The sequence below is a fragment of the Podarcis liolepis genome (assembly GCF_965112155.1).
Source record: "Podarcis liolepis genome assembly, chromosome: 10".
Taxonomy (NCBI): domain Eukaryota; kingdom Metazoa; phylum Chordata; class Lepidosauria; order Squamata; family Lacertidae; genus Podarcis; species Podarcis liolepis.
The window spans coordinates 22,347,067-22,370,097 of NC_139562.1; the positions used below are offsets into that span (position 1 = coordinate 22,347,067).

Sequence of the window (23,031 nt, forward strand, 5' to 3'; positions counted from 1 at the left end):
CCTTATGGAATGGGACGCCTCTATTATCACTGGAGAAATGTTGGAGGGTATGATAAAGGGAACCCCTACCCTGCAATAGTATTAAGTGCAGGGTTTAAAATTACTTAACTGCAGTACCGTATGTTTGATTCAGTTTAGCCAGCTATGTTTTTTTGGTGTGGTTTTATAGATTTTCAGCTGCCTTGGGTTTCTTGTTTTAAGGTAAAAAGGCAGAATAATGCCAGTATTGATAATATAGGAATGAGAACCCCTAGCATTTAGGGCAAAACCCCCAGCGTGTGTGGACCAGTCGTGGTTGGGAGGCATCTTAGTTTTCTACATGCACTGCCCAAATGACTAAAGCAAATGCTGGACACAGTAGCTGCTGGAGGTCAATGGATTTTGTGAGCTTTAAATGAGACTAACCAATGGTGGGTCATCCCAGACCATGAGTATCTACTTTCACATGTACATAAGCAGAGTGTAATTCTGCAGATTTAGTTAAGCAAAAAAGTAATGCTTTCCCTAGTTGGAAATGAAGTCAGAGTTCTGACTTCCCTGCAAAATGTCAATCTCATTTCAAAAGAGTTTTGCAAGGACTGGATTTCACCGTAGAACATGAACTATGCATATATATATATATATATATATATATATATATATATATATATATAGTGTTACATATTACAGATACCACATTTAGACCTTATAATAGAGTAATTTAAGTCACTGCAGCAAAAGAAATCCTCAACAGTCCCCTGGTTTTTACTATTTCATATCAGAAGAGAGAGCAGAAAATTTGTAGAAGATCAAATGACAAATCCACAAAGAAAGACACTAAAGCGATGGAAATTGCTCTGTAAAAATAGTAATGGTTCAAATTAGGTGTCTGAGCTTCCGCTCGGCTCCCGAGAGCTATAAATAATTCAGCTCATCCAAACGAGAGGCGTTCTGCAGGCGTGTGGTGGAGGATTCCAGCCTTTTCCCCATACACCCTGCATTGCCACACAACATTTGTCTGATGAAAGTGCAGCTTTACGCCACAAGCCAGATAAAACCGGCTTCGTCTTACTCTACCCTGTAGTTGTTATTGCTGGATCAATGAGACATTCTCACAAGAGGAAAACGTAGCAAAATTATGTGAAAAGAAAAGTTGCTGCTACCAAGCTTAACGTTCTCTAGATTTTTGAGGGCTGGGCCAAAAGATATCTTCCTGCCTGGGGGAAAGGAGAAGTTGGTGTCCACACCCAATTCCACGTACAGAAGCTGATCTGACTGGCAGGGGGCTCTGATTTCAGTACTGATGATGGGGCAGTTTCCTCTTGAGAGCAACAAGCTGGCTTAGGGCAGGGCTGGGGAACCTGCATACCCTCCAACATTTCTCTGATGAATATAGGGATGTCCTATTCCATCATCAAGGGACGCGGGTGGCGCTGTGGCTTAATCCACAGAGCCTAGGGCTTGCCGAGCAGAAGGTCGGCGGTTCAAATCCCCACAACGGGGTGAACTCCCATTGCTCGGTCCCTGCTTCTGCCAACCTAGCAGTTCAAAAGCACATCAAAGTGCAAGTAGATAAATAGGTACCACTTCGGCGGGAAGGTAAACGGTGTTTCCATGCATTCCATGCACAACTCCAGAGTTGGCCGCAACTGGACCTAATGGTCAGGGGTTCCTTTACCTATTCCATCATCATCATCATCATCATCATTTTATTATTTATACCCCACACATCTGACTGGGTTGTTCCAGCCACTTTGGGAGGCTTCCAACACAGGGGCAGAAAATAAGCTAACTCACTTGGACTTTTATTCACAAGTGAGTCCTCATGATTTTCACGGAACTCACTTTTTATAAAGAACAGCTCAGATGTGAGTGTTCATCGCTTGGGGAGGCTGAGTGTGGGAACGGGTCATTACAGATCAAACCTCACAGACAGAATGCTCATATTTCCTGATGGCATCTCAAATCATTACATTTGACAGGTCATGAATGATGGGAGTTAATGAAGTCATGGACTATGGGAGTTGTAGTCCAGCAACATCCAGAGGGTGCCATAGGATGAATATAAAAATGTCCACACTGGGAATGTTCTGTGCAATTCAATACCTACAATTGCTGTGCTCTGGTAATTGTAATATTTTATTATTCTGTGGGTTTTTAACTGTTTTGTTCTTCATGGTTCTAATTTGCCCTTAGGGGCTTTCATGTTTGTGTGTGTGTTGGGGGGGGGAGAGAATAGCAAAAACCTCATTTGTTGGAGGATGCAGTCTACGTACTCTGCAACATACTCAACCTATTCATTAATTCAGCAAATTTCAACAAAAGCCGCAGAAAACAAAACCTTTCCCCTCTCCGATTATGTGTCAAGAAATAACTGACCTCTGGTCAGCAGACAATAAACTCTTACATCAATAAATAGCACTATGTCCTTGATATTCTCTGCCTCAAAATGGACTGAATATCTAATAATAAGGTTTCGGGACTGACTTAGAGGAAGAGAAAGGCGGGGGGAGGGGGGAGAGAAGGATCTCAACATGATTGAAATTCCAGCACACCCATTAACACCCATTCCAAAATTAAGGAATAGAGTCATTTCATTCCCCTTCTCCTTCTTTAATCACTAGTCTGCTGATAACCTTTATAATTGTCCATCCTCACAGGTTTGTATTGGCACAAATTAATGAGCTGACAACTTGGGAGAGGGATATTAATTCAGCTGGGGTGGCAGCATTTTTTAATTGTGGAAAAGTAAACCAAATAAGAGTGGCAAGCAACCTTAGATGTATCTCTAAGACTGTGTAATCAATGGGAAGAAAATATGCAAGTTCTGCACCTACCACCTGAAACCCCAAAGTCCCACCAAGTCTTCTGCTATGTCATTTACACAGATGCGTTGATAGGCCTTGAGGAAGCTGACATCAGGAAGATGCTGCAATCTTTGTAAATTGGTTCAAAATACTTGAAAAAAGCTGGCTTGTGCATCTTTTTTACTGATTTTTTTTTAAAAAATGAACGTTCGCTAATGACTTTTTAACTCTAGTTGATATGAACTTAAATGATTGAAATGGGCTAGGTTTGCTCCTCCTTGCAGATCCATGCAGAGATGTTGCACTGAGTCAAAGCATGGGGACCCTCAGGTTCAGGGGCCAAATGTGGCCCTCCAGAGTTCTCTGCCTGGCCCTTTATTCTCTCCCTAGGCCCCCCTCTATTAGCCCCACATCCAACAGCTCCATGTCCTCCTCAGGCGGTGATGCTTGGCTGGAATGTATTATTGAACTGTGGTTGCCTGGATGGAGAAGTGTGAATATGTGTATCTCAGGTCTGTAGCTCCACCCACTTTTGCCTCTGGCCACACCCACTTTTGACATCTGACAACCTTACACTGGGATGTAGTGCTTGGAAGGTTGGCCAAGAAGGAATGAAACCCTTGAGATGAAAAAAGTTCCCCACCTCCACACTACATCTTTCTGTACAATTCATCATTCAATGGATGGCCCTAACCTAGCCGTACTTCTGCCTTTCTTTTCGCTAGTACACCACCTTGTATTGGGATCATTCAGATCTCAGGTCATCTCCCCCACTGCCTCTCCCATGTATCCTGTTGCTCCTTTTACTATGAAAATCATTCAGAAAATTATCCCAGATCTTTGGTATGGATGATGAGAGGGACCAAGCACAGAGAGAGAGAGAAAGGAAGGAAAGGAAGCAAAGGGGATGGAGGTAGTAAAGAAGAACAGGAGGAGAGGGAGGGAGGGAGGGAGGGAGGGAGGGAGGGAGGGAGGGAGGGAGGTGTCCAGTTGTAGAGTCACAACACACCAGACAACCTTTGAGCTTATGGGTAAATGGATTTTCATTCTCAGCCTCCAACCTCTTCCACCCCATATGCGTGGAGGAGAAGTTTTCTTGCAAGGAGATATCTGGTGACATAGGGTAGCTTCTGATGACAATGTATGAAGCATCTTATTTTGATGAACATGAACATAGCAAGAGGCACCACCCCTCAACATGACCAACACTCCTTCAGAATTCCCCACCTCTCCTCCACAACGGCTTCTTTACCCCCATTGTTTTTCATGGACAAAATGGCGGCAACAACAACAAAATCTCCGCCAAAGTTCCTCCTGCACAATCACCCCAAAGTTCAACCAACCACAAAGGCCTGTATCTCCCCTCACCCAATGCTACCCACAATGCCTTCCATCCAGCCCGTGGGTGGAAAATCTCCTGCTGTTCCATAGGCAAGGGGGAAACACTCGCAGAACAAAATCCGGCCCACGAGACTCAGAGAACAGACACATTTTCCTCATACATCCACAAGTCTTGATGCCTTGAGTCACAAACAGAGAGAGGATGAGTTGGCAGATGATCACATTGCAATGTTTGAATTGGTTTTCCTTTTTTAAAAAACGGAAAAAAACGAAAAAACAAAAGGAGAGGGGGAGTTATACACACATGTATCACAGCATTTTAGCGAGGTGTTCTCCTGTGTTTTTCCCGCTAGCAGTTCAGCTCTCTCTCTTACGCCTGGATGTAAGGCAGCTGGGAGTTGAAAGCAGCATCCATGGAGTGTCCTCAGTCGCAGTTGTGTTCCGCAAGGTTCTTGATAATTTGCCTTGTTGCTTAAAGTTTAGCAAGGAAAGGGAACCTTTTAAAAAAAGGTGTTCTCGTTCACCCCCTTTTATTGGTAAGTCAGACAAAATTAACAGGCAAGATTTTTGTTGTTGTTTAAAAAGAGAGAGTGTGCAGGAAAAAGGGAGGGATTCTGAAGATGGCCTTGAGGAGGTTACATTTTAGAGAGAGGTAACACAAATGTTTGATTTCTGTTTCCCCAATTTGCAACAGGCAAGATTGTGTGTGTGTGTGTGTGTGTGTGTGTGTGTGTGTGTGTGTGTGTGTTAGGTTCCTATACAAACTCAGTTATCACATATCCCAAGAAACATCCCTTTCCCAGGCCCTACTGTAACCCACCCCTAACCAGCAGTAGTCAGATGAAACAATATGTTCACTTGACTTTTGGAACTGGGATGCTGAAGATGTGTGTTTTTGTTTGATTTTAAAGAACTAGATGGAAGAGCAATGGTGCAGAAAAGCTATTTCCACCTCCAGGAGAAAGAACAAGAGCGATACAAAGTCTGTAGAGGAGACGTAGGCGCCATATTGGACTCCACTCTACATTGGCACTGGCATCCGTTTGAGATCTATATATGATATATGTTTATGTATATATATATATATTTATAATATGTATATTGGTAGGTTTGTTTGTGTCTGTTTTAGCACACTGTCCCATTCTCAGGTCTCGATTTGGGGCAGTTGGTCCTGGGGACAGGTTGAACAGAAGGGGCCAAGGTGCAGAAGAAGCCGGAGATCAGAGTGAGACCCAGGCCTCCCCATGCGCAAAACATGGACCAGCCGTAGCCATGGCTGATGTCATCTGGAAGTCCATACAGGTATCGGGGGTATCGGGAGAGCTCGAAGTTGATCCCAGCCACGCAGGTGCACAGCGAAATGATGCAGAAGGTTCCTGCAGAAGGAGAAGAAAAGGAGAAGAGGGAAAGGAAGGAAGGAAGGAAGGAAGGAAGGAAGGAAGGAAGGAAGGAAGGAAGGGGGAAGAGGAGGTTGGAGATGGGTTAGACTTATAAAAAGCAATCAGGTTAATTTGAAATGTCTTGGTTTGTTATTTTTCTCTCTTTATGTGTCTTCTACTCTGTTATTTTTTACCCCTTTTCCTGAACCTGCAATATAAAACAGATTTTTGTTGTTGTTGCTATACTCACCTGCTATGATCCCTGAAGATTACCATATACATTTTTTAAAAAATATTGGCTTAGTGATTGTTCTTTGTTTGTATTTGTTGTTTCTTCATTCCTTATTATGACACAACGGTTTGACTTGCTTGTGCCAATTACTGCTATTAAGCAATTGATTCAATGTTTAGGATGTATTAAAAATCTATAAAAATGTACCAAAAAAGTAAAGAGCAATCGGTTGTCCACCGTGTGAAAAAAGAAGGGAGTTGGGTGAAGCGGCTAGGGCAGGGGTCTGCAACCTTTAAGACAAAAGGAGCCACTTGGACCCGTTTCCGAAGAAAAAAAAAACTGGGAGCCGCAAAACTCGTCATTATAAAAATAACTTTTTTGTCACTTTTTTATTATTTCTTTGTTCGACCCCTCAGAATTACTCCTCCTCATAGAAATAAACGTTAAATTAACAAGTTACCTTTGTGTGTGTGTGTGTGTGTGTGTGTTCTTCACTCCCCTTCAAAACAGTGACCAGCGTACATGCCCCCTTTCAATGCAGTGACCAGCGTACATGCCCCTTACAATGTAGCGGGTGGGTGGGAAGGTGACGTCGGGACGGTGTGTGACTAACGCACGCACCGCCCCCATGCGACGTCACAGCCAGTACAGCGCCCGCCACAGTGGGGAGTGTCGGGGCGCACAATGTGCCTCCTCCCCTCGCTAGTATCCGCCCCGGAGCCGTGGCAAAGGTGTAAAAGAGCCACATGCTGCTCCGGAGCCGCGGGTTGCAGACCCCTGGGCTAGGGAAACCACACCAGTGTGGAATAGTGGTTAGAGTGTTGAACTACATGGGAGACAAGGGTTCAAATCCCCACTTGGCCATGAAGCTCACTGGGTGGCCTTGGACCAGTTACAAGTCACATTCACGCCATAATTTAAAGCACATGCAACACAAAATGGCTCCCCCCAAAGAATCCTGGGAAAACTGCAGTTTGCCCCTGACAGGGCTATAGTTGCTATCACCCTTAACAAACACAGTTCCCAGGAATCTTTGGGAGAAGCCATGCACTTTAAATATATTGACTGCATGTGACCACCATCTAAAATACTTCTTTGAGGTTGTTGTGAGGATACCATGGAGACAGGGGTGAACCATGCAGGCCACCTTGAGATCCTTGGATGGAAATAAGATATAAATGTAATAATGAACAAACACAGAATTTCACTGCAGAAACCCACTAAGATCAGTGAGGTTGATGGGCAAAAGGCACAGAGCCTTCTCTGTGGTGGCCCCACAGCTCTGGTGCTCTGTACTAGTGGATCTCTGGAAGGCTGTCATACTTTGGTCATCCCAGAAGGCGATGGAGCAGTAGCGGTGGTTAGCCAGTCCCTGGCTACAGAAGCAGGGTTGGATTACCCTTTGCCCCATTCCCAGTCCCAATTTATGACAATCCCTGACTCCAGCAAGTGGCACTCTGCACTAAGCATGCCGGAGGAACTGAGAACAAATATTAAGAACTGACTGAATGGGGCAGAAGGTGGAATCCTTGAACAGGGGAGGGAGATAAACTTTGTTTCCTGGTTGCAAGTGTTTTGCCTTTTGTGAGCTATGTAAGCCCCTAATCTATGAGGCTCTGCTTGGCTGGCTGTTATTTCCCAAATTTAATTTTCACTTGTGGTCCACCCTAGCAAATGAAATTGTAAGTCAACAAAAATATGATTCAGAGATGCTTAGACTAGTAGCTAGAAGTTCTGACTCCAGGCTCCAGAGACCTGCCTAATTCTCTGCTCCCTGTTGATAGTCTGGGTACATCAGTTTTGCTGTGATAAGGTCCGTTGCTTTGTGACTCTGCTCCTAAATGAGAATGCCAGCTCTTTTTCTATCCCCAAAGAGTGGAAGCTGGGATTCCTTTCAATTCCAATTCCCCCAAAGATTTTAGTGAAGGATTGCAGCAAGTAAAATATAAGAAGGAGATAAGGAGCTCTCTTATTAAACCAAGTCAGAATTTCCCCCCATCTGCGGTATACATTCAAGGCGGTATCATGCCACTTTAAACAGTCTTCACTTCCCCCAATGAATCCTGGGAACTGTAGTTTGTTGAGAGCGCTGAGAGTTGTTTGGATACCCCTTTGCAGAGCTACAATTCCCAGAGTACCTTGGGAAGAGGAATTGGTTGTTAAACTACTCTGGGAACTGAAACCAATGGACAAGTCAGGTCGACTGATTTCAGCAGGCCTGCTCTGAAGAGGAGTGCGTTTCACCCTAGACTTGTTTACGGAGTTTTCATTCTGGGTTCTTTATGAGGAGGTTATGTGATGTCATGTCAAGCAATTATCTCAAGGGTTGGCTTGGTTGGTAGAACATGAGATTCTTCATCTCCGGGTCATGGGTTTGAGCCCCACGTTGTGCAAAAGATTCCTGCATTGTCGAGGTTTGGATTAGATGACCCTCGTGGTCCCTTCCAACTCTACAATTTTATAATTCTAATTGTTATCCCACACTTTCCTGCGCATTTCTACATCTCTTTCTTTACTGAAAAAGTCCAATTTTGCTGGATCTGTCTGTCTGTCCGTCTGTCTACAGTGGTACCTCAGGTTACAGATGCTTCAGGTTACAGACGCTTCAGGTTACAGACTCCACTAACCCAGAAATAGTACCTCGGGTTAAGAACTTTGCTTCAGGATGAGAACAGAAATCGTGCTCCGGCGGTGCGGCGGAGGTGGGAGGCCCCATTAGCTAAAGTGGTGCTTCAGGTTAAGAACAGTTTCAGGTTAAGAACGGACCTCCGGAATGAATTAAGTTCTTAACCCGAGGTAGCACTGTATTTGTCTGTCTGTCTGGTTTTGGATGCTCCTGTATATATTTCAACAGGTAGATCCAATGCTCCTTCACTAACCAGTTTCTATCCGCGCTCCCCAGTCCCCAAATATGTGCAAGGCAATCCAACATTGTGCACATGGACCTGGCCCAAGAAATTCAGCATCCTTATTAGCTACTTAAATTATTCCGCAGCCTTATCAAAATTATTGAAGAATAAAACTCCACTCCCTCCCTGCTGCGTGGTGACAAGGCCCATTCTGCCAGAGCAGCTCCGAAGCAAGCGCCTTCTGTGTGCGGATTAAACGCCTCAGCAGCACAGGGCTCTCGAGAGCGCTTCATTGTTTGGCACGCACTTGCATGGAATATAAATGATTGTTTAATTACACACTGTAGCCTCATCATTGGCTAACAGACGGGCGTGTGGCAGATAGGGTTTAGTTTAAATCTGCCCTTATTTATGAAAATGCCTTGGAAAAGGGGAAGCGGCCTGATTGGCTGATGCAGGGACTGTGCTATGTGAGATCACAAATCCTCCTGGATTAGAATATAGACACACACACACAACTCTAGGAGCCAGAATCACAATAGACTGACCGAGATTGTTCTAGTATGGTGAATTTGGGCCAGTTCAACACAGGTCCCCCAGCAACAAGAGCAGCTGTGTGCCTCCCTTAGCCAAGCACACACTGCAAAATCATGTGTGGAAACCTTTGTGTGACCAATGCTGTGTCTGTTTCCATGTTTGTGGCAGCGGAGAGGGTGAGGGGAAAACTGAGAAGGCAAAAATGGCTGCTTGCTGTCTTGCTAAAACAGCTTGGCAGATGGTAATCTGGACCTGTACAAGGTGTGATTCTCCAAAGCTTGCCGCTATTGTGTGTCTGTCCATCAAGCCTCCTAGCTTTGCTGCCTGTCTCAGTACTGAACAAACAGTGTGTGAGAGAGAGAGGAGAAGAAGGGTTGTATCACGGTGGAAGAAAATCTGCTTGGCATGTAGAAGGTCCCAGGTTCAATCCTTGGCACCTCCAGCTAGGGCTGGAAAAGACCCCCATCTAGAAGGCTCACCATCGCCATCTAGAGTCACATTGTGTGTTGCACTTAAAACCCACTTAAAGGTAAAGGTAAAGGGACCCCCGACCATTAGGTCCAGTCACGGACGACACTGGGGTTGCGGCGCTCATCTTGCTCCATAGGCTGAGGGAACCGGCATTTGTCTGCAGAGAGCTTCCAGGTCATGTGGCCAGCATGACTAAGCCACTTCTGGCGAACCAGAGCAGCACATGGAAACACCGTTTACCTTCCCACCAGAGTGGTACCTATTTATCTACTTGCACTTTGACATGCTTTCGAACTGCTAGGTTGGCAGGAGCAATGGGAGCTCACCCCGTCGCAGGGATTCGAACCGCCAACCTTCTGATAGGCAAGCCCTAGGCTCTGTGGTTTAGACCACAGCACCACCCGTGTCCTGAAGAGTTGTTAGGAGATCCCTATTTCCTTCAGAGAGCTACAGTTCCCAGAGTGGTTTAACAACCAGTCCCTCTTCACTGGGAATTCTGAGAATTGTGGCTCAGTGTGTGGAATAGGAGTTGCATAACAACTCTCAAAACCCTTAACAAATTGCAGCTCCCAGAATTCTTCGGTGGGAGGAGCCATGCCTGTTTAAAGATAACATATCACTGTAACTATATGGTGTGAATATGACCTATGATCACTGAGTTTATGTGATAGATTGATCAGAGGTTTTGAAGTCTGAGGTGTGTGTGTGTGAGAAAGAGGGAGAGGGAGATAGGAGCACTGAACTTATACTGAGTCTTTAAACAGAGGTCTTCCATCTCCAGGCATAATGCCCATTAGAGTTTCAACCTTGGTAGTAGCCCGTCTCCAACTTCATCAAGACCTCTGTTATAATTTGAGCTGACCTTCATTATTGGGAGAGAAGGACTCAACAGCTTCCAGAGCAATAAAGGGACTTTTAACACCCTTTCTTTTTTGACCTCACCGCAGCATAACCCATTCATCCATTCTATGGGATACGTATAATAGCCCCATTTCTAATCTTAAAAAGGAGATTGGTATCTCTGAATCTGACTTTGGCTTTTATTTTTAAAGTGATACTTGAGGGTAGCTGAAATTTGTCAGTTTGCAACCTTGGAAACGAGAGAAGTCTGCCTTATCTATAGAACAGAGAGATAAGAAGACCAACTTCTACTGGTGAGGACGTGCAGGGTTAGGAGTTTTGCAGACCTTTTCCTTCTTCTGAAGAAGAATCCTGTGATACTTGAAAGTTTACTCAAACATCTCTTCCCCCCAAAAATACTAGTGTACAAAATTGGATTTAGGGAGCCAAACCATTAATACTGGTGCAAGTTCTGGTGCAAGTTCATATGTGTCAGAATTTATTTTGATTCAGGCCATGAAAGAATTGGTATGGTTAACTGAGTTGAACTGAGTTGAAAAGGTTATTGTCCTGCCATAGAAATAAATAATTTTTATAAAAAAAGCATTATAGTGTTGAACTACATTACAACTGCTGCTGCTGCTACAATTAGGATCTGCACCAAAACACTGCAGTGTGGAGTGCTCCTTTCAGGGTGCCAACCAATCAGCCACACCCAGGATACTCTATCCCATTTCCCCTTCCTTCCTGTTTTCCATTCCTCCAATAGCCATCCAGCATTCCATGCCCTCTGAGCATGCTCAGTCCTCACTGGGTGCCATGACCCTGGAGTCAGCTGATACCAATAGTTTCTTCTGGACACATGACCGTTAAAAAGCTGGGCAAAGCTCCACAACTTCCACATATCATGATTCCTAGGCTAAAATAAGTCCTTCTCTCAGTGGCTGTCCTGAATTAAGTTTGAACCAAACTTGGCCACTGGGTTTCTAGAAGTTTTCAGTCTTTACTCCACTGTCATTTTCCTGACTCATTCAGACATAATGGACCCCCCCCCTGCAATTATCTGTAATGTTACCAGAAGTAATAATAATAAGAATGAAACACTTTTATTCTTACATTTTCCTGGTCTCATTTTAGTTCCACGTTTGGTTGATGCTTCAGATTTCTCCTCCTCCTTAGCCTTAATGGTTCTATTCTTTGAAAATAGCACCTGATGCAATGCCTGGTGGCAGTATTAGCAAGGAGCATAAAATGCCAGTAGTCCCATTATTTGCTTGCCATGACTTAGTTTTTTAGTGTCCCCAGAAGAATACATTCCGCTCATTTTGGCCTGGAACTGCCACTTCCCAAGATGAATCACCTCCCTGCAGTAAGAAATGCTATGTGGGTCTCAAGTCAAAGATCTGATAGTACAGGAGAGAGCAACACAAAATAATGATTGACCTTCCTCATCCCTCCAGAGATCTGAGTGTCGCAACCATGGCCGGGGTTCACTGGTGTGGTCAAAAACTGGCCCTAGCCACACCGTGGAGGAAAATGCACTCTATCTGCCCTCACAGTTATGCAGCCATGTGGTCGTTATGTTGCTTGGCTGGATCAATTTTCAGCCTCTGCTGTAGTGTGGGGAAAATTACTCTGCTCATCCCATAGTGAAGAATTAGTCTGGCCACTCGACAAATTAATCAGGTGACCATTTCTTGTAGCCTGCAGTGCATGCAGCTCACAAATGAGTTTTGACACTGTGAACTGGAACACAGGAAGCTGCCTTATACAGAGTCCAAACATTACTCCATCTAGCTTGGCGTTTGTACATTGACTGCCAGCATGTTCAGACAGAGGTCTTTCCTGGTCCTGGATTCCCCAAATCTAATTCCCAGGATTCTTGGGGGGGGGGGAGCCATGACTGTTAAAGTGCTACAAGAGTGTTTTAAAATTGACGGTGTGGATCTGATCATTGACAGGAAGCCTACAACGGAGCAAGTCAAGTCAGAAGTTACAGCACCATGGAGAACTCCAAGGAAGAAACTTGTTCCAATCAAGTCCACAACAGGACTGAAGCTTTTTAATGCTTCACCCCTCCAAGGCTCCAGTGCTTCTTGAGGAGTGGAAAGCCCAGCACACCACCTCATATTAGACAACACCATCCCAGCTCATTGCCTGTACTGGAGGGCTGACGGGGATGTGTAGGAGTCTCTGGTGCAGAGGGGAACAGTTTCTCAAGATGTTTAGGCTACAAAGATCATGATTCAGGGACAGTTGGCTCAAGTACCCCTCAATCTGATGAGTAAAGCCAGAGTTTAGGCCTGGTTGTGATGCTGGGGCCTGGACCAGCTTTTAGCCCCTCTTCATCTAGTGCCATAGGTCCAATGTATCTGGCTGCACATCCACACCCACCTTGCGTCTGAATAGCAGCCTAGTCTGCTGCTCGGACACAGTCCTGACATAGGAACTGGTGAAGTGGGATACCATTGAATTGCCTGTAGTACATCCTCTATATCAGTGTCTCCCAAACTTGGGTTTCCAGCTCTTGTTGGACTACAACTCCCATCATCCGTAACTAGATGGACCAGTGGTCAGGGATGGTGGGAATTGAATTTTTTTTAAAAAAAACACCAGCTGGAGACCCAAGTTTGGGACACACTGCTGTATACCATAAGTTAACCTGGTGCCCTGTAGAAGTTTTGGACTACAACTTCCATTGTCCATCACCATTGGCCAAACTCTGGGACTGATGGGAGTTGTAGTCCAAAACACCTGGAAAGCACTAGATTGGAGAAGGCTGCCAAGCATTATGTAAGAACTGAAAAAAAAAAAAAGACAGAGCTGTGGGCTGGTTCACACACGATAGATGTCCAACATGGAAGATGTACCCATGCAGGAAATCCCTGGAAACTAGTATTTAGATTGTAAGGTGTAATAATCCTACACATGAATATCCCACTGTGCATACTCATAGTAAGGAACACAGCTGTACAAACATCACACATGACTTTTCCAAATATTAATAATGAAATGACAGTTCTGTCCCGTCCCCCCCGCAACTCCAATCTGCTCTGGACATCCTTGAAATCTTTGCCTCTGTGTAAAAGGATGCAATGAAATATATGTTGGCAGAGGAAGGGCTGTTAGCTTAAAAAAACCCCAAACAAACCTGGAATTAACAGTCATCTCAGCATAACTTGCACTATCTTTGGTCAATGACAAATTATGCTTCAGCATCTCACATCTTTGGACCAAAGATTCTTCTGCCTTCTGTTCCTGAAAGGTAGCATTGATGCGGTTGCTATGATTTACTGGCTGTGCAGAGGGTCCAGCACTGTGTGAGATGTGACCCCCCCCCTTTGTGCGTCTGTCTGTCTAGCAACAGCAAAGAAGAACAAACAGCATTTGAAGTTTTTCCTTCTGACTGTTTCTGTGACGGTAAAATGCTGAAGAACTGCCAAGGAATGCAACTGGGGAATCACCATTTTCCTTCAAATATTTTAACAGCTGCATGACAGGCAGAAATCCAACAAACATAGCTTCTCCATCCTGGCTTCTCTTAGTTGGATGGAAAAATCTGTACCTGTGGAATTTCTGCCTGGTGTTAGAGTCGCAAAGTCTCTGTCAGGGGTTGGGGAAAAGGTGGCAGCATTACTGCTTGGCAATTCATACTTGTTTTACGCAATTTGAGTTATTGATTGTCTGCAAGGAACCTTCCTGTGATCTAGGTTTTGTGACGCAGAACCAAGATCGGATCAGTCAGATTTGCCTGGGCAAGTGCACCTTCCATTTCCTGTGAGTCAGTTCATAGCTCACATTCCATGTGGAAGCCAAAGAGATGGTGTTTTATATCCATTTACATGGAAAGGGGTCACAGTGAAATCCAGAATAATTGGGGGTGGGTGAGGAAGAAGAAGAAAAAGATTGCATCTCACCCCAAGAATAAAACAGGAAATAATTAATTGAGAAAAAGGAGTTGTATGAGTGCAACCTCTGTACTTTCTTGTCAATTACTATCAGTTTACATATAGTCCACCTTGGAGTTTGACAACAGAAGTCAGTTTTGATCTAACTTAAGGTAGTAACAAAGGGCAGTAACACTGGGTACTTAAAGGACTCAGTGCACTGGTCTATATGTTACAGATATCTCTGGGCAGATTAAGGTGGTGAGTGGCTGGGACCTCACCAGTGCTGAGTTTTACAGTGCTCTCAGCTGCAAACTAAACTAAACTACCATGTGGTGCTTTAGTGAGAATGAAATGGAGGTAGCAGAAGCACATACACCACCACAACTGAGCTCAAACAGCCTCAGATTTGGATTTCCCACAGTATTAGAGTGACCACTTCAGCATCACCTAATATGATTTGCAGAAAAATTGCATTTGATAATTAATATAGAGAGATGCCAATGAATAACTAATTACTATACAGTCACACAAGGAGAAGGGGACGACAGAGGACGAGATGGTTGGATAGTGTTCTCGAAGCTACCAGCATGAGTTTGACCAAACTGCGGGAGGCAGTGGAAGACAGGAGTGCCTGGCGTGCTCTGGTCCATGGGGTCACGAAGAGTCGGACACGACTAAACGACTAAACAACAACATACAGTCGTACCTTGGAAGTCGAATGGAATCTATTCTGGAGGTCCGTTTGACTTCCAAAACGTTCAGAAAACAAAGCGTGGCTTCGGATTGGCTGCAGGAAACTTCTGCAGCCAATGGGAAGCCACGGAAGCCACGCCAGACGTTCGTCTTCTGATAATCATTCAAAAACCAGAACTCTCACTTCCAGGTTTTGATTGTTTGGGAGCCGGTTTGTTTGGGATCGGGTGACCTATGTGCCTGTTTAGTCTCCTGTTTGGTTTGGGTGCTTTTGATGGGCTGTCTCAAGCCCACTGCTGCTCTTCATTCTTTCGGTTCTTTCTCTTTAGATTTGGACCAGGCAGTCCTTTACACAAAGCAAGGCACTTGGACACCCTAAACACCATGTTTATGTGGACGTAAGTCCCACAATGTTCCAAGGGGCTTATTCTTTTGTCAAGATGTCCGGTAACAGTTGGCGGGGTGGCAGCACTCACATGATCCCTTTCCACTTTCCCCTCTTCCTCTTGGTAAGTAGCAGCAGTATGAGTGACAGGTCAACCAAGTAACACAGGCAACAGGAGTCAATCAACCAACATAGGCAACAGGAGGTCAACCTGCCCTGCCAACTGCTGCAGCCAATGAATCAGGAAGTCCCCTGGTTAGGATCTTGTTTTTGTCATACACCTACTAAGTGGTCCTAAGGAAGCCATCACTTCTCAACCTTATCCCACTCAATTGCAATATGGGGACAGCAATACCCAGTGACTTTACAGGCTTGTTATAAGGCAGAGGTGGGCGATCTGTGGCTCTCCAGATGTTGATGGACTCTAATTCCCCCCATCAGCCCCAGTCAGCATGGCCACTGGTCAAGGATGGTGGGAGTTATAGTCCAGCAACCACCCAAAAGCTAAAGGTTCCCCATTCCTGTTAAAAGGTCACAACAAGGTTATTTACATGAAGCGTTCTAAACACTTGAAAACACAAATGCTAAATATTATTATAACTTTATTTCCACCCCAGCCGGTTATCTCTGCACATTAATATGCACCAAATCCAGAACTCTACTCATGTTTACTATGGGGACTGGAATATCTGAACACTTATGAAGGCTAACAACCGCCACACAGTCCATGAAGAAAATTGCAGAGCTATGGATGCCTAACAGTATACAAGACTGCAGCTTAAACATTTCGCTGAGTCATTCAGCATTTCACAGAATTCTTTTCTTTGTTGAGCCCTTCCCTGTAGCAAGGCTTCTTCCTCTTCTTTTCTTTTCGCACAAACACATGAAGGGTTCAAAGCAGCTTAACTCTGAGACCCAGATGATTCAATACGAGGTACACATCCACGGGGTACTTTACATGCACACTTCATTTGCCACTAAACTCCATGCCTCCTCAGTTTACGCGTAGGGAACCTGAGCTGCACTGCCTTGCCTCTCGAAGGACAACCTCTCCATAGTAGGGGATGGCAAAGAGGGTTAATTTATACATTACAGATCTCCAGAAGGAAAGTAATTCTCTGTAGAGAATCATAGGAAATGCACAGGTCGCTTGTAAGGTATGACATGCCTCCACGTGAATTTCCATTGCATGAAGAGGCCTTGAGATGAAACAACACCTCTATCACATGCAACAATCTGCATGTGAGTTTCTGCTAAATCTAAAATACAATAAGAAGCACCCTAACAAAGCTCATTGCTAGGCTTACTTCACCGGGGCTGACTTCCAAGGGTTTCAGCTGAGCAGCCTGTTCCTATGCAAAGCTAGGTGTGCTTAAGCACATTAATTTTGACAGGCTTAGTCACGCTCAGCTATGCTTAGGATTGGTCTGATTGTTGCTTGAATCCAACATCCTTCTTTTATCTCCGTGTTCATGTAAAAACGAGGAACTCCTAATTGATTTGAACGTCTGATGTTTGCTGTTCCCGCCTACCACCATTCTGGCTGTTGATATTGGTCTGGTTATTTAAAAAAAAATCCCAGCCAGCTATACTCCTTCTCTCACACAAGGCACTTTTCTTTTGAATGGCCTATTTTTGAAATCATCATGGCAATCAGAGGTTGTGTAGTGATTAATCTCCAAAACTTGCTTGCTCTGTTTTTAGTTGGGGGTTAGAATAACTAGCTGGGCGAGTATGGTCTAGGTTCATTTGGCCACTACCTTGCTGAAGTGAAACAACATGCCCCGCACCAGGAGTTGACCAGGTTGGCCATCAGTTGAAGGTCCCAGCAGCTCAGAAGAGCCCCTCACCAGCCTGACCTAGGTGTGTCACCTTACTGTCCTCCTAGCCAGGCCTCTGGGAGACTGTTATATATTTATTACATCAAGTTTAAGGTTTTTAAAAGTAAAAAAAACCCAACAACAACAACAACCAGAACAATAATAGTTACAAATAAAACAAACAAAACAAACTAGTGTTCTGTGAGTTGTGGGAGGGTGAAGAATGCCCTCAGACTTAGTTATATGCAATAAATTTGTAACACAGGACACAAAATTTATCTGCTTCCAGACCATTTCTTTCAGCCTTTACTTTAAAGGTAGGATTTGCCATCAGAGCAGTTTGCCACATTTCCTTATACCACAGACTCAGCAAGTTGGAGTGTGACTGATTCCAGAATCTGGAAGTTATTAATCCAGCTGCCACAACAAGGAAAAGTATTAACTCTTTAAAAAGAATATTTTGAGAATTGTCAAAATAGGCAACAATGCCAATTGAGGGCTCATTATATATATTTTGGCCAGTTATTTGGTTCGTTTCATTAGAAATCTCCAACCAGAATGTGAATGTTTCTTTGCATGGCCACCACATATGGAAACATGTACCAATTTCACCGCAATTTCTCCTGGGAGACTGTATTAGCACTGAGCAGATAGCAATGTCGCTTTCAAATGGAAGCCAGATGGCCTCCACTTGCAGCAGCTGCTTTGGAGCGATGGTGTGTGCAGCAGTGTTGAGGGTGGGCACCCACTGGCAGCACAGTGCCAAGGACCCCTGAAGTCTGGCACTATGCCTTGGACTGACAGTTGCTGGGGAATTTCAGGTGGGGAGGGTGCCATTGTGCTCAAATCCTCCTAATGGCCTTCCCACGGGCATCTGGTTGGCCGCTATAAGAGCAGAGTGTGGAACGAGATGGACCAATGGCCCAATCCAGCAGGCTCTTCGTATGTCCTTGTGTTCATCCAGTACCTCAGGCAACAACACACAGACAGTTGCCTTGCCTGTGATGCAGTGATGTCATCAGGCTGCGCCAAGAAGCTGCAGCTTACCAGAAGCCCATATGGAGCAGCTTGGGGGAGAGGGGCTCTCAGCAGCAAGGAAGCGAGGAATGATAAGCTATAATTGTGGGGTCTGAACTACAGAGCTTCAGGCCTGTGAGAGCCTAGGAGAGAAATAGCATGGATAAAGTTCACTGGGGCTGTAATTCTCAACACACTTGCTTACAGGACATAATGGGACTTACTGCTGAGTAAACATGTCTAGATTTGTGCTGTGAGTGGCTCATGTTTACTTCTAATGCCTATTGTAAGGAATGAAACAGGATAATGCCACATATGCCTCCCTTTGCTTTTGGGGGCACTGGATCTCATTGCTTGACCCTAGAACTCTGCATCAGTTTTGTGTGACGCTCAGGGGCGTCAACTTACTCCCCACATTGGCAATCTTCACCCTTGCCTGTCTCAGGCCCCTCCTGGCTCCCAGGTGGGGGCTGGGGCACACGGAAGGCACCTGGTGTTGGCAGGGGATGTCGGCCCCCTCAATATTGGGGGGCTCCAGCCCCCTGATTCAAAATATTGAGTGGGTTGGAGGCCCAAGCACCCCTTATACCTGGCACCGGTGGTGGCATTCCACAGACAGCATCATGATAAGCAGAAGCGAATTATCCACCTCGCCTTGTCTTTTTGACAATGCCAGCTTCCAGGTTTTGATTAAGTGATCAGTTACATAATCCAGTTATATCCATCTTGAATCCCCATTAAACTAGCCGTTGACAGGATCCACCTCCACTCTCTCACCTCAGTGAAAATGCAAAGTCGGTATCTTTCTATCCATCTCACTCTTCTTTTTTTTATAAAATAGCACAGGCAGGAACTGTTCTGGAGTATTGTGGGTCCTTCTCCCCACTCCTAGACCTCCTCCAAGTGCCAGGAAGCACTCGATATTAAGGAAATATCATACACGTTGCAAAATTTTGTCAGGTTTTTTTTTTTAAGGTAAGAAACACTCTTGTTTTGCAAATTGGAAATAGAACACCAAATATTGCACCCAACTTAAACGCATTCTTTCCGCCTTTTTAAGAACAGCTTCTTTGAAACGGAGCTGATTGTTTGTGCAAAATGTCCAACTCAAATGAATCAGCACTGGGTGAATCAGCACCGGGTGACAAACAGTGCTTGTTGTTCTTTGCTGCTGTCCTGCACAACCTGTTTTACACACGTCGTAGGACAAATGTGGGTTTGCAACAAGCATATACTTTAAAAGGGGCTGCAGCCAGTCCTGGCACTCCTCCTGACAACTTTACCTGCACAACCCCAAATGTTTTTAAACGGATTTGTTGTATTCAAATCTTAAAGTCTAAGGTGAAGTGTAACGCTTGAAAAGACTCTTGCTTGTACTCAGCTAATAGCCAGGGGCTGTATGTGCTAAAGTTTTGTGTGGAAAACTGGGTGACTTCTCAATCTTGTTTAAATTATGAAAATAGAAGAAATGGTTGCAATTCTTCTTTTTGTTATTTTGCATTATTTGCTTTGGCTTTGCTAGTCATGCATGTAGACACTAAAGCCCCCCCCCGCAACCACTGGAAATTTTATTCAGTCATCACTCTGCTTCTAAGATTTTGGCAGGTGTTGCTTGCAGCCATAAGGATTAGAAACATGTTTTTTGATGAAAAATGGCAGGTTATCAGAAAGATGAATTCTGTGTCCAATGCCACACCAGGCACCACAGGATAATAAAGCTGTGCTATGTGTTATAATAATGCTTTTTTTTCAAAACAGGCTCTGCCTCTTAGGCAAATACTGAGGTAGCAACAGCATTGAATTTCTGTAGGATAAGAGCCGCAGGAAAACTGGTCCATGATAAGGAACCTAGGAAAAGTCTCCGCTGCTACTCTTTTCTCTTTCCCTGACTGCTTGTGAGGGGAACAATCCATCACAGGTCAGATATTGACAAGGAAAGACTGGCTGGAGACACAGCAGTGTATTCTGGAGGATCAAGAAGTTGCTAGACAAAGCCATCCCAAAATCCCAGTAAGCTTTTCAACCACGTAACTGTCATTTCTAAGAAGTGAGCTTCCAGGTGACCTAAGAGCTGAGCTACCAGGTGAGACCCATGGTGATGTATTTTTGGACAAACAAAACAAATCGTGCAGCAGGAAATTGAACTAATAAGCTAGCAGAAAAGACACGGAGACTGAAATGATATTGATAACCTGGATAAGGCACACAGGGTTCAAGGAACTCAGCATGCCAGCAAAAAAGTTGAGGTTTTGCAAAGAAATGACGTCAGTCTTTACCTAGATATAGCACTGGTAATGGCAGATCATAAAGAGGCAAGGGAAAGGGCAGGGTCCTACTTTGTTCTCAGAAGCAAGCCTTTAGATTGGCTGTCATTTAGTGTTGCCCATTTAACACTATCACAGGGTCTGGACTCTGTGGCCCTCCAGATGTTATTGGACTCCCAACTCTCATCAGCTTCATGCTGGATGGCCAATGGTCAAGGATGATGGGAGTTGTAGTCCAACGTCATCTGGAGGGCCACAGGCTTCCCATCTCTGATCCAAAGAGTCATGGCCAAGGCCAGTGGACACCTGCACATCAAACGAGCATTTGGGATGGAGTGCAACAGGGCAGCTTCACAGCTGGTTTTGTCACATGGTCACTATTGCCACATGGATAAGCAACAACACCCGAGCATCCACTATTTTCCAAAGCAGTGTTTTCTGTAGCATGCACAAAAAGGAGATGGGGGAGGAGATAAGGGAGAAAGCAAGATGGGAACCTATTCACCCATGTGGATTCTTCCACTTTGAAGCAGTTTAGCCATCATAATTTAGCCATTCATAGTGATGCAACTATGCACCCCTAATATTTGTTAGTTGTTTTCATTGATAGGTTGGACTAGGTGGGCTGGGCTAGATGGACTAGGTCTTTGGTCTCATCCATCAGGGCTCTCCTTATGTTCTTATGAAATATGTTTGTGCTCTTATGGATAATGTTGCTTTATTTAAGAAGAGTCATAGCTAAGGGACAGTGCATATGCTACACATGCAGAATACCCCAAATTCAATCCATGGAATTGCTAGTCTAAAGGATCAGCTAGTGCAGGCTTCCTCAACCTCGGCCCTGCAGATGTTTTTGGCCTACAACTCCCATGATCCCTAGCTAGCAGGACCAGTGATCAGGGATGATGGGAACTGTAGTCTCAAAATATCTGGAGGGCTGAGGTTGAGGAAGCCTGAGCTACTGGGTGATGGGTCAGATCAGGAAATGCTTTGACTCAGACAAAGCCCACTTGGCTGGATTTCATTTGTTCTCTTCTATTGGCACAGCACATTTTTTAGGAAAGGGATTTCGTAGGAGAATGACTTCTCCGGTGCAAAGGCTCCTATAAATAGAGAAAGCCAGTGAGATTCATGAAGCGTTGCTGGATGCAGCTTTGACCTCACCTTGGGGCATGTCACTCTGGTAGTGGGTGGCTAATGGCAAAAGCCTGCAGACAACAGGTATGAGCATAAAAGCTTTTAGGGGGTTGCCGGAGACAAAAGGTCAGCAAAAGCAGAGTTTTGGGAGAAGTGAAATGGTGTCATAAAACTGCAGAGCAGAGAAATGACGCAAGGCAATAATGTACTCTGTCCCTTGTGAATTGAAATGCATAATGCTGCCGGGGAACCAGTGTGCGCGTTTGTGTTCCTGCTCCCTTTTATCAGTAGATGACAATGGTTGCAGAAGGAGCTTAACTTGTGGGGGGAAGGGCATGGAAGAAAATGACAAGGGCTGGGTGGGAAAGAAGCTGGACCTCTCAGAAGGCCTTTCTAGGCACTCATTTCCTTCCAAGGAAACTGTACAGGTGTTGCAAACCTGCCCTTCACATGTTGTTGTACTACAGCTCCCATCACCCCCGACCATTAGGCATGCTGGCTGGGCCTGATGGGAGTGGGACCCTAGCAGTATCATCACGTCAGCATCACCCTGGCATTATACCAGCAAGGTTTCTGGAGAATCAAATATGCAAGTTTGTTTTTGTGCAGCACTGATTGGAGGGAACCAGTGACATCATAAACACATCCTCCCTGTGGGTGATTTCTCCACCTTTTAGAATTGCTTGTTAAAAACTGAAGGGAACCCATGCACATTTAATAAAATAAATAATGAAGGCAGAACTGGGAGAGATCCCTTTGTCTGAAGGCCTGGAGAGACACTGCCATTCAAGCGTTGACAGCACTGAGGTAGATGAACCAATGGATCACTTCGAAATAAGGCCACTTCCTGTGCACCTATGTTATAAGGCTTACAAAGAGTTGCTCCTGACCTGTTGTGTCCATGTTAAACAAGTGTGAAGCGTGCGCTGTAAAAGCAAAAGAAGAATGCAAAACATCAATGGGAACCAATTGAGGGACCTGTCCACTTACTGCCCAAGGCTGTAATTTGAATGAAAGAGGAAAGATTACTTGGACAATTATTTTCAAACCTCATTGCAAACACAGTTTTGAGTTACAATACACAATGCATCCTAAAGCGCTGTTTCCCCACCATGGGATTCTAGATGTGAGAGTACAAGATAATAGTCCACAAATGATTCATTTTGACAAATCCCTTGATGTAATCAGATTCAACATTCAATTCAGATCCTTGTTATGCTGAGTAATAGGAGCTGGCAGGAAAAGGGAAAAAAACACCGGTGATAAAGAGCTGTATTTCTTAAATAGCACAGGGATCCCTGAGGCAGACCTTTCAACTCTGCAGCTTTGAGAAATAGGCCACTAATAAGGTTGCCAACTGACCAGAAATCCCCCAGCCCTGCCTAGTCTG

At 44.7% G+C, this 23,031-nt stretch overlaps 1 protein-coding gene across 2 annotated transcripts in view; it reads right to left on the minus strand.

Moving 5' to 3' along the window:
- Positions 1 to 2,190: 2,190 nt before the first annotated feature.
- Positions 2,191 to 23,031, minus strand: part of TMEM178B (transmembrane protein 178B) — a 272,947-nt gene continuing 252,106 nt past the window's right edge. For both annotated transcript variants that reach the window (XM_083462082.1, XM_083462083.1), the window contains one exon: positions 2,191 to 5,503. In XM_083462082.1, coding sequence (XP_083318208.1) covers positions 5,253 to 5,503 — 251 coding nt within the window. In that variant the 3' untranslated portion in view covers positions 2,191 to 5,252. The remainder of the gene's footprint in view (positions 5,504 to 23,031) is intronic.